Genomic DNA, 12,621 nt, shown 5'->3' with positions numbered 1-12,621 from the left:
ATCTATCCCTGGTTATAATTCTTAAGTAAATTCCTACATATAAATTCAGTTGTCCTGGATAGAGAATCAGTTTATCAATTATGCCATCCATTTTAAGGCAATTTATCATTCTGGAAAGGTATACAAATAATCAATGAGTGTCATTGCATAGATTGCTTATTGTGCCCCAAATTAATATAAGTTGGATTTTCTTTATTCATTCATTCAAGTATTTCTTGAATACCTACCCCATACTAAACATTAACAGAAGAAATGGGGAAACAAAGATGTCCCAAACCCAGTCCTTGACCTAAAGGAGTATTCGGGCTAGCAGAAGACAAATGTGTATCCAATAACTGTAACTCAAGGCAGAGGTAATTGTTCATTTTTCTTGCTTCCTGGAATGCTCCTCAACCCTAATCCTCCATTCACCACCTAAGAGAAAATCCTATCCCTTTTAAAGACTCTTTTCAAATGATTCTTTGCTAGTGAAGGCTTCCCTGACTATTCCTCGTCTCCTCCACCTCTCAACCCCAAATACATATGTCCAAACACATTCCAGCAGATTTCATTACTCTATCTTTGTTCCCATAGCACTTTACTCATAGTTTGTTACAGTACTGATTATAATGATTTGTATTTGGTTGTTTGTATGTCATGCCTCTCATGGTATGGTGAGTTCTTCCAGAATAAGAAATGACTTTTCTTCATCTCTGTATGCCTAGTCACTAGCACAGACTGTGGCATATACTAAGACTCAATAAAAGCTTGGTTTGGTTTGGGGAGAAATGAGAGAATAAGCAAATATATGAAAATCAAATTCTAGATGAAATATTATGAGCAAATATAGGAAGAAGTGATTAATTCCAGTGAAGTGGCTTCACAGACAAGGTGGCATTTGAGAAGATCCTTGAGAAATGAGTAGGATTTGATAGGTGGAGATGGATGTTGGGGGAAGGGAGGGAGATGAGAAGGGCATTTAAAGCAGAACTCCTTGAGGTTTTAAGAACTGGGCTCATTGTAGCAAAATAATGCTGTTACTTATCATTATCCTTATCTGTTCACTGTAAACAAGCCTAACAGGAACTCTACTTGCTAACGTTTTAACAAGCACTGTGAATTAATATATATTTTGAAAAGAGTGATATTGTATTGTCCTTTAAAAAAACTGATGATTTATTTCATTCTCCCTCCACCCCCACCAAATTAGTCCAGGGCTTGGCTAGGTACATTGTAAACTCTTCTTCTTTAATCTCAAAATTCTATATTGAAAATAATTCCTAATCTCTTATATATTTCCCAAACTGCTGCAAAAGAAAATATTTTTCACATTAGGGTTCAGTCCTTTAAAACCTAGCTGTTTCCTCTAAGTTGTTCCACAGCCAGCAGAGAAAATCAAAGTGTAGTCTCAGTAATGTCTAAAGGTCCCTTCCAGCTATGACATTCTCTAAAAACTTGTCTCCTCTAGTTGGCAATTGGGAGTCAAGATGAACCTAATAATCATTATATAAAGTCTGACCCAAAGGATATTTGATGCCCGTGTTTGTTTTCTTGATCTTATTTACAAGGAGGCTATTTCCAGCCTTGTATGCCTTCAAGGAGAACACTGAAAACTGGGTGTGAGGACTAGAGCTCCTACAGATGGAGAAACGACCAGTTCTGAAATGTAACTTCGGATTGCAGTAACAAATGCTTAGGGCCATCAATCACTCTTGGGGGCAGGGAATGGTTTATGGAGGGGAAGCAAAGGCAGTCTGTCTAGAAGAATAATAAAAACTAGTATTTCAGAAATGATGTTTTTGACCACATGCATTTACTTGTAATGACCAATCATTGTCCAAAATAGCACTTGTGTAAATAACCCAGTCATGGTTCATCCCTCATATTGCCAGGTTGGAAGGATGTGATAGACGAATGTTAGCAAGGAAAGAGTTGCCTTCCGGGGTGTAATTGGCAGGAGTGCGTACTGGGAGGTGGGAGGAAAGCAATGGAAAGATTTCTTTTTTAATGCATATCAGTAGTCAGAGGGAAATTTACCAAAATAAAAGACTTTTATTTTGTGCTCAGGTGACTTACAACTATGTCTCTCCCAACTGTGCAATATATACATGCATATGCATGTATCATCCACTTCAACATCTTTGCTTACTTGTCATCCCTGCTCTGAAATGTCTTACCCCCTCTTCTTTACCTATTTAATAACTACCCATAACTCAAGATCGGAGAAGGCAATGGCAAGCCACTCCAGTACTATTGCCTAGAAAATCCCATGGATGGAGGAGCCTGGTAGGCTGCAGTCCGTGGGGTCGCTAAGGGTCGGACACGACTGAGCGACTTCACTTTCACTTTTCACTTTCACACATTGGAGAAGGAAATGGCAACCCACTCCGGTGTTCTTGCCTGGAGAATCCCAGGGACAGGGGAGCCTGATGGGCTGCCATCTATGGGGTCACAGAGAGTCGGACACGACTGAAGTGACTTAGCAGCAACTCAAGATATATTTTATAGAAATCTTGCCCATTGTTTCAAATCCTGTCTTCTCCTAAAAGCCTCATTCCTTAAACTTCAATAACATTCCTAGTCTATACCATTTGAGTCTTTCATTGTTTCCTGATTGTTTACTTGGAGATACCAAAGCATGGTGCCTAAAAGTATACATCCTTTGTGACCTTGAACTACATATGTAACTCTTCAAAGCCTTTCGTCTATTAAATGGAGTTATAAAGAGCCCTTATCTTATTGGGTTGTTTTGAAAGTTCAGTGAAAACACTGCATGCCAAGAGCTTTACCTAACATATGGAAGTGTTTGACAGTGGCAGTAATGGATAGAGGTGGTGATAATAGTAATAATAGCAGTAATCAACACCATCATCATCAGTCTCTTCAATTAGATTGTATAACCTTTAAGGGCAGGGACTGTCTCCTGTCTACTTGTACTCTGCTATCCTAACATCCGAAATACTCAATTGGCTAAGTTTATGTTTGTTAATGGTGTGTCCAACTCAATAGTACTGCCTCAAAGATGTGAAATTCCATTCAGTTCAGTTCAGTTCAGTCACTCAGTCGTGTCCGACTCTTAGCGACCCCATGAACCACAACACGAAAGGCCTCCCTGTCCATCACCAACTCCCGGAGTTCACTCAAACTCACGTCCATCGAGTCGGTGATGCCATCCAGCCACCTCATTCTCTGTCATCCCTGTCTCCTCCTACCCGCAATCGCTCCCAGCATCAGACTCTTTTCCAGTGAGTCAACTCGTCGCATGAGGTGGCCAAAGTATTGCAGTTTCAGCTTTAGCATAAGTCCCTCCAATGAACACCCAGGATTGATCTCCTCCAGAATGGACTGGTTGGATCTCCTTGCAGTCCAAGGGACTCTCAAGAGTCTTCTCCAGCACCACAGTTCAAAGCATCAATTCTTCGGCGATCAGCTTTCTTCACAGTCCAACTCTCACATCCATACATGACCATATATTTTTTTCCTTTCCATGGTACTATAGAAGCCCTTGGGTGGTTTTTCTTAGTTTGCAAGCATGAGTAGTTTGGATGGAAGCTGATAAAGTAATCATTTGCAACTAGACTATGAGAAGAATGGGAAATGTCTTAATCATTCCAAGCTCCTGTGGTGTGTACACTTGAAAAGAAAAACTCAGAAAACTAAAAAATGCTGGTTCAAAAATCAAAGAAGAAATAGATATTTCATGTTCATGGGTTTCATTGTTGTTCAGTCACTAAGTACTAACCTCTGAATGTGAGTGTGTCTGCTACTTGAGTTCATTAAAATAATGGAAAGCAATGCTCTGAATCTTCAGAGGGAGAGAAGCTATCCAGTATCTTTCCTTATAGACCATTCATTCCATGCTGGAAGAAGACATGCAGAATTCTAATATTAATATAAGCAGTGCAATCCTCTCTCATATCTTGCCTTAATAATAATAATAATTAGTATAGTGTAATATTATTAAAAATGATACTAAGTGTCTTTTTCAGTTCAGTGCAGTCACTTAGTCGTGTCTGACTCTTTGAGACCCCATGGACTGCAGCACACCAGGCTTCCCTGTCCATCACCAACTCCCGGAGCTTCCCCAAACTCATGTGCATCGAGTTGGTGATGCCTTCCAATCATCACATCCTCCGTCATCCCCTTCTCATCCCACCTTCAATCTTTCCCAGCATCAGGGTCTTTTCCAATGAGTCGGCTCTCTGCATCAGGTGGCCAAAGTATTGGTGCATCAGTCATTCCAATGATTATTCAGGGTTGAATTCCTTTAGAATTGACTGGTTTGACTTCCTTGCAGTCCAAGGGGCTCCCAAGAATCTTCTCCAGCACCACATAGATAGGAAGACTCAATACTGTCAAGATGTCGGTTTTTCCCAACTTGATTCAATGCAATTTCAATCAAAACCCAAGCAAATTATTTTTTGGATATGAAAAAAAATTGATTCTAAAGTTTGTGGAGAGGTAAAAGACCTGATCAGAATAGCCAACACAGTATTGAAGGAGAAGAACAAAGTTGGAAAACTGATGCTACACAACTTTAAGGCTTACTATAAAGCTACAGTAATCAAGACAGTGTGGCATTGGTGAAAGAATAGACAAATAAGTCAATGAAACAGAATAGAGAGCCCAGAAATAGACCCACATGAATAGAATCAATAGATCTTTGATGAATGGAGCAAAGGTAGTCTCTTCAACAAATGTGCTGAAACAAATGGACATCCACATGCAAAAAAAATGAATCTACATGCAAATCTTATACCCATCACAGAAATTAACTCAAAATGGATCATAAACCTAAATGTAACATGCAAAACTATAAAACTCCGAGAAGACAACATAAGAGAAAATCTAGATGACACCTTGGATATGGGTATAACTGTTTAACTATAACACAAAAATTATGATCCATGAAAGAAACTTTTGGTCACCTAGACTTCATTAAAATTAAAAGCTTTGTGAAAGACAGTGTCAAGAGATTGAGAAAACAAGCCATAGACTTGAAGAAAGTATTTACAAAATACATACCTGATAAAGGACTATTATCTAAAATATACAAGGAACTCTTAAAATTCAACAGTAGTAAAACAAACAACCTGATTGAAAAATAGACCAGTGACTCATATAGAGAGTGTAAGTGTTAGTCGCTCAGTCGTGCCTGACTCTTTGCAACCCCATGGACTGCAGCCCAACAGGCTCCTCTGTCCATGAGATTTTCCAGGCAAGGATACTGGAATGGGTTGCCATTTCCTTCTCCAAGGGATCTTCCCAACCCAGGGATCGAACCCGGGTCTCCTGCACTGCAAGCAGATTCTTTACCAACTGAGCTACAAGGGAAGCCCCACCCCCACACCTCATCAAAGAAAATGTATGGATGCTAAATAAGGATATGAAAAAATGCTTTCCATCGTATGTCATCAGGGCAATGCAAATTAAAACAACAAAATACCACTACAAACCTATTAGAATGGCCAAAATCCAGAATACTGATAACACTGAATACTGATGATGATGTGGATCAATAGGAACTCTCATTTACTGGAGGTGGGGATGCAAAATGGTACAGGTACTTTGGAAGAAACATTGATGACTTCGTTTTTTAAAAATTAATTTATTTTAATTGAAGTCTAATTACTTCACAATATTTTGGTGGTTTTTGCCATACATTGACATGAATCAGCCACAGGTGTATATGTGACCCCCGTCCCAAACCCCCCTCCCACCTCCTTCCCCATCCCATCTTTCTGGGTTGTCCCAGTGCACCAGCTTTGAGTGCCCTGTTTCATGCATCAAACTTGGACTGGTCATCTATTTCACATATGGTAATATACATGTTTCAATGCTATTCTGTCAGATCATCCCACTCTCACCTTCTCCCACAGAGTCCAAAAGACTGTTCTTTATATCTGTGTCTCTTTTGCTGTCTCGTGTATAAGGTCATCATTACCATCTTTCTAAATTCCATATATATGCATTAATATATGGTATTGGTGTTTTTCTTTTTGACTTACTTCATTCGGTATATTAGGCTCCAGTTTCATCCACCTCATTAGAACTGACTCAAATGCATTCTTTTTAATGGCTGAGTAATATTCCATTGTGTATATGTACCACAGCTTTCTTATCCATTTATCTGCCGATGGACATCTACATGCTTCCATGTCCTAGCTATTGTAAACAGTGTTGTGACGAACATTAGGGTACACGTGCATTGACGACTTCTTATAAAACCAGATATGTTCTTACCGTAGGGTCCAGTGATTGCATTCCTTTGGTGTTTACCCAAAGGAGTTGAAAACTTATGTTCACACAAAATGTGTACACAAATGTTTATAGCCGTTTTATTCATAATTGCCAAAACTTTGAAGTAACCACAATGTCCTTCAGTAGGTAAAAAGATAAACACTGGTATATCCAGACAATGAAATATTATTCAGCACTAAAGATAAATGAGCTATGGAGTCATGAAAAGACTTGGAGTAAACTTAAATACATAAGACTAAGTGAAAAAAGCCAATGTGAAAAGGCTACATACTGTATGATTCCAAGTATATGACATTCTAGTAAAAGCAAAACTGTTGAAATGGTAAAAGATCAGTGGTTGCTGGGGTTGGGGGAGGGGACAAGGATGAATAAGCAGAGCACAAAGGAATTTTAGGGCAGTGAAATTACCCTGTGTGATACAGCTATATGTTATAAATTTTTCAAAACTTGTAGAATGTAAAACACCAAACGGAAGCCTAATGTAAACTATGGCTTTTGAGTGATTATGATGCATCAATATACATTCACCAGTTGTAACAAATGAACCACTCTGGTGAGGGATGTTGATAATGGGAGAGGCTGTGCATGTGTGGGGGTGTATATACCTCCGTATATGTGTAATCTCTGTACTTTTCCCTCACTTTCATTGTGAATCTAAAAAAAAAGTTTTCTTTGACTTTAAAACAGGAAGGAAGGAGTGAGGGAAGGAAGGAGGGAAGAGTAGAGGGAGAGAGAGAGAAAGAGAGAAAGAAACACTAAAATGCTATCTGATAAACTGTGTTCAAACCTTATGACTGCCAGTTCAAGCTGTATTGTTTTAACCCTTGTAAAGAGCTGAAATTAAGGCTGTATCCAGCACTTGTCCATCAGTCCATTTCTGTAAAGAGTTTGCCAGATTCACAATGATAAGTGAACCAGATACTGGAACCTAAATACAACAAATTATTTTGCTTGTCATTTCTTTCTAGCTGATAATAGTAGAACTCTGAATGTGGATTCAACTGCAATGACTCTACCTATGTCTGATCCAACTGCATGGGCCACAGCAATGAATAATCTTGGAATGGCACCACTGGGAATTGCTGGACAACCAATTTTACCTGGTATGCTATTTTTAATCATCTCACAAGTGTTTCTTTTTATTGACCATGTGAACATAAATATAACAGTATGACACAACTTATTTTGAAGTTGACATTTACCAGATTCTGCCTAGAGTGTGCATTTTTGTAATATGAGCTTTATAGCTCATGAATTACAGAGTGGCCTGTAGTTACTAGTATACTCCCTATTGCACTATGGTCAAGCTATGGTCACTGAACATTTAAATAGTTCATTGAAATAAAAGTACAAGAGAATTCAGCAAGGAATTGCAGTTTGTCTAAGTTTATACATTTCTTAAGTGAAGCAAATAAACATGGAGCTAGAATGAGAACTTAGACATCCCCAAAATCTTAGGTTCCTAAAGGAAAAGACAGGAGATGGTGAGAAATATCCCAAAGACTATTGTTAACATTGAATAACTGTTCAAATATTTAAAACAAAGTAACCTGTAAGAGAATGGGCACTGTGTACTAACTCCATCTCCACTAAAGATAAAAATCAGAATAAAAATGCCATATTATCTGAAGGGGTTCATTTAGACACAAAAAACTTCTTGGAATGTCAGAGCAATTAACCATTAAAATGGGTTTGTTAATGTGCCTTGGACAACTCAAATCTTGTATTGCCTCTGCATATGACCTTAAATGACCATGAAAGTACTGAGAGTTTTGATTTGGAGGGTCACAAAGAAATGTTAGCAAGTAGGCAAATATGCAAATGTAAATTCGTGAATGATTATAAATGATATATGAAATTTAAATTTGATTTTAAAAATGGGTTTGTGAAGACATTAGAGAATCACCATATCACAAATCCTGGAGTACTTTTAAAACATCCTAAACATTAATCTGCCAAATTCACTTAAGGCCAATCTACGCTATTTGCTACTCAAAGTGTGGTCCACATAACCTGGAAGCTGTTAAGAATTCCAGAATCTTAGGCCACAGCCCAGACCTACTGAATCAAAGCTGAATTTTCCCATGATCCCCACGTGATTTATAAGCTCATTAAAGTTGAAAAACAAATCTAGAGTGATGCACGTAGGGTTGTTGTGAGAATTAAATTGTACTTCGACAATGCCTGACACATAGTCAGTGCTCCAAAATATTGGCTATTAAAATGTTGGCCAATTAAAAATCAAAATTAATATACTTCTAATAAACATTTCTGAAAGGAGTAGTGGGGTTTTTGTTTCATTTTTCTTTCTTATTTCATTATAATAGAATTTAAACTAAAATTTCATATATTATAGCTTTATATACAGTGGTCCTGAATCATAGTCTCTTATAGTCTAGAGCAACTAGATTATCTGATTTGGCTTAAATATTACCAATTCACAGAAGTCTGAGCTGTATGGGTATATATCTTCAAAAATATCTTGAGGCCAGATCTGCTCTGATATCAAGGGAACTAAATATTAGCTTATATCAGATTATTTGTAAATTACCACATCTAAACATAAATCTGTGCTCACAAAGTAATCTTCAGTGCTTAGCCAGCCATCTACAATGTGGAACAACAAAAAAGGCCTAGCTTTGAGAGTAAAAAGGTCATCCAAACCATTGTTACAGGCCCAACGCTTGTGCTTGGGTCAATGTTAAGCCTAGAAAATTGGGATGGTTTTCATAACAGTAGCTCGGATGGCTATTTCTGCAGAAACAGTACCTTGCTTAGTATTTAATAACACAGGTTGCAAGGACAAACAGTTTGTGTTAAATCCTGGCTTTGCCACTTTCTGGCTACATGACCTTGAGCAAGTTATTTGACCTATTTGTATCTCAGTTTTCTCATCTGTAAAATGGAGATGGTTATAGTATGTACCTCATAGGATTGCTGTGAAGGTTAAATAATATACTGAGCACAATGCTTGGTATATAATAAGCACTCAATGAAGGTTTAACTGGTGTCATTATTATTGCTATTAGTCATTTTACATGTTATTTAAGATAAAGGAAACACTAACATACTTCCTTCAAATGGCTACTAAGCTGCCATTTACATTGAAAGTACTTGGCTGCTAGGGAGCCGATGTTGGCTCTACTGAGTGTTCCTCACATCCACCCTAATTAGACATTTGTAACCTCAAGAGTGATTTTAATCTTCAAGCTCCTTTGCCCTCCTCTTGTTTTCTGAAGGACTATGAAAAAATGGCTTCTTAGGGTCCCCTTCAACCTTGTGATTCAGTGATCATTTCACTATGCTCCAAGGAAAGTTTTAGAAAACTGTCTTAGAAATACTGATATTTAGTTCAGTAGTGCCCCTCTCTTAAATGTATATGGGGCAATAGTGCTAAACTGAGACATACTTTGTAAAGCTATGTGTAAAATCACTTCAATTATATGTGAAGTGATTTTTTTCTCCTTTCTGTATTATTTTAGGAAAGTGGTTTAATCATTGAGATTAGAATGTGGGCCCTGGATATAGACTGGTTCAGATAAATCCCTGCTCTGCCATGAAGTAACTGTGTAACCTTCAACAATTTACCTACCCTCCCTCTGAGTCAGTTTCTCCATTTGTCAAACAGAGATAATAATAGCACCTATGACTCAGCATTGTCATGAGGATTACTGAGTTAATACGTGTAATGTAAAGTCTTAGAATGATGCCTGACTCACAGTAATTCCTCAATGAAGTCAGCTATGATTATTATTATTATTTCAAGTTCACATCTGATAGATGACTCACAAAAAAAGCTGAATTATGACTTATTTCTGTCCTTAACAACAATGAAGTATAACAAATGCAGGGGCACATTTGTCCCTGGAGAAGCACTGGGCAGTGGCAGGTAAAGAGAACGGCGCTAACAACTGCTCCCTGTACATCTGGTGGGGGGTGTCCAGAGAGGTAGAAGGTGGGTAGTACACTCCAATGCTGCCTACCCATCTTCTTGCCAGAGTCTGGGAAATAGGGGGGCTGCCATATTTTTATATAATATTTTAACTGAATGGGATAAAACATCCCCCTACTCCTCTTCCTACTGCCCCAAATTCCTTACAATGGAAAAGGCAGCAAATGAGCCATACAGAACTGTCTCATCTGGCCTATCTCTGACAATAGAAAAGGCTTTGTCAATGATGAAAAACAAATGATACTTAAGCTTTCTTGACGTCCCCTAGAGAGTTCAAATCCACACTGTCATGGATGCTGAGTCTCTTGGACACATACCTGTCATCAGGGCAATGTCTAGCTTATTATATTCATTGGATGGGGAACAGAGACAGGCCATCTCTGGGGTTTGGTGTGGAGCTCCCTTTCATCTAACATGGTGTTTTTTGGACAATTGCTGTTCGATAAAGTTAATCCACAATGATGGCAGATTAGAAGGTCCCCTCTGGCCAGCGCTTGTCTTTCCTGCAAGAGTATTTGCTTTTCCAAGCTGGTCAAATAAGATTAATGTTACTTTTCACATGAAGGAAGGCACCGAAAAGAGTTGAGCTGCCTTTTTAAGGAACATTGTTCTGCCTGTCATCCCGGATGGATCCAAGAATGGACCAATTAAAGGGTACTTGCTGAATACCATGTGTTGCTTCCTTTATTTTCCCCTAAATTAAAATATCCTTAGCAACCAAATGGAGCCTGTGAAGTCCCAAAGAAGAAGTGTCCCTAATTATGGTGTCTCCACTGTATTGACTATGCCTCTTTCATAATGAGAGATTTTGGAAAATATGGATTCATGGACCTTATTCCCAGAGCAAGACCCAGCCCATCTATGAAAATTGTCATTCTTAAGGAAGCTGTTCTCACTGGACATAGCAGGCAAACTCTCAACAGAAAGAAAGAATGAAGCTGTGTGACACATGATAGACCACTGTGCTCCAAGCTCCTCAAGGAGGCCTGGACTTGGGTTTCTATCATTTTAATATTTTACACAAATAGAATGTGCCTTCAGTGGCAGATAAGGTTGAGATTCCGAGAAAGGAGAGCACTATTCATCATCATGGTGGACACTTCACCAAGAGCCAATAATATATAAACCAATGTACCAAACAGAACCAATGTCTCTCAGAAACAAGCTTGAATCCTACCAAGTGATGGTACTGTCAAGATTTCCCAAGGAAACTATTATGAAGAATCCAGTAGAGTGTGATGGTTTATTTATTCATTTGTACAAGAAATAGGCCTGCTGTATGTGAGAAGCCCTCAGTTCAGTTCAGTCACTCAGTAGTGTCCGACTCTTTGCGACCCCTTGGACTGCAGCATGCCAGGCCTCCTTGTCCATCACCAACTCCCAGAGTTTACTCAGACTCATGTCCATTGAGTCAGTGATGCCATCCAACTACCTCATTCTCTGTCATCCCCTTTTCCTCCTGCCTTCAATCTTTCCCAGTATCAGTGTCTTTTCAAATGAGTCAGGTCTTCGCATCAGATGGCCAAAGTATCGGAGTTTCAGCTTCAGCATCAGTCCTTCCAATGAATATTCAGGACTGATTTCCTTTAGGATGGACTGGTTGGATCTCCTTGCAGTCCAAGGGACTGTCAAGAATCTTCTCCAACACCACAGTTCAAAAGCATCAATTCTTCGATCATTGCCTTTGAGCTCAGAATCCAGTGGCAGAGGCAGCAAAGTCTGTATCACTGCACTATAATGAAGCAAGTGTCATAGTAGATACACATGGAAAAGTTTTGTTTCATCCAGGGTGGAATGGAGGAGGTGTAATAGTGATCAGGGAAGTTTCATAGAAGGGACAACATTTGAGCTCAGTGTTCAGGGATATATAGTTAAATGTCAGGTGAAAAAGACAAGGAACTAAGAACAGTCCAGGCAGAGGAAATGGGACACCAATGACTGGAAGGTATGCCAGATTATACAGTATGGGAACAATTGTTAAATCCTGAATTGATTTCATCACCCCATTCCATGAAACATTTGAGGCAGCTTATAAAAAAGATTATAGTTAAAGAGAAAAATTACAAGTAAAATAAACCATCATCTGGGAGAATATAAATGATAAGAGAAGGTGAAGACCATGTAGGGAGGTAATTAGAATTCAGATGTATAGGTCATAGAATCCCACCCAGTTTCTAAAGGGGAGCTGCATTTGTGACCAGGTAGCCAAAACAAAAGAGAAACCTGATCAGTTATAAAATTTGCATTTTCCCTGTGGAAAAAATATACCAATCCTTAGGAGAAGTCAAACTTCTCATGGCACTTAACACATGTGTATCTGTGTTTGACACTATAGTTCTGAAAGGATTTTTTCATAAAAATCTTCATATACATCTGTGTCTCTTGCTGTCTCATATACAGGGTTATCTAGAACAGTCTTTTGGACTCTG

General features: G+C 38.6%; 1 protein-coding gene and 1 long non-coding RNA gene across 12 annotated transcripts in view; one reads left to right on the top strand and one right to left on the bottom strand.

Annotated features, from left to right (window-relative positions):
• The window catches only part of ENOX2 (ecto-NOX disulfide-thiol exchanger 2), a 299,140-nt gene that overhangs the window by 208,502 nt on the left and 78,017 nt on the right, over positions 1-12,621 (top strand). For all 11 annotated transcript variants that reach the window (XM_088834185.1, XM_055437793.2, XM_055437789.2 and 8 more), the window contains one exon: positions 7,209-7,343. In XM_088834185.1, coding sequence (XP_088690311.1) covers positions 7,247-7,343 — 97 coding nt within the window. In that variant the 5' untranslated portion in view covers positions 7,209-7,246. The remainder of the gene's footprint in view (positions 1-7,208; positions 7,344-12,621) is intronic.
• The window catches only part of LOC148773441 (uncharacterized), a 115,736-nt gene that overhangs the window by 74,809 nt on the left and 28,306 nt on the right, over positions 1-12,621 (bottom strand). The gene's annotated exons all lie outside the window — the stretch shown is intronic.

The sequence above is a fragment of the Moschus berezovskii genome, chromosome X (assembly GCF_049115385.1).
Source record: "Moschus berezovskii isolate FMDL1 chromosome X, NW_MosBer_1.0, whole genome shotgun sequence".
In the NCBI taxonomy this organism is placed as follows: domain Eukaryota; kingdom Metazoa; phylum Chordata; class Mammalia; order Artiodactyla; family Moschidae; genus Moschus; species Moschus berezovskii.
Note: the sequence above shows the minus strand (reverse complement) of the source record. Positions and strands in the feature narration are given on the sequence as shown.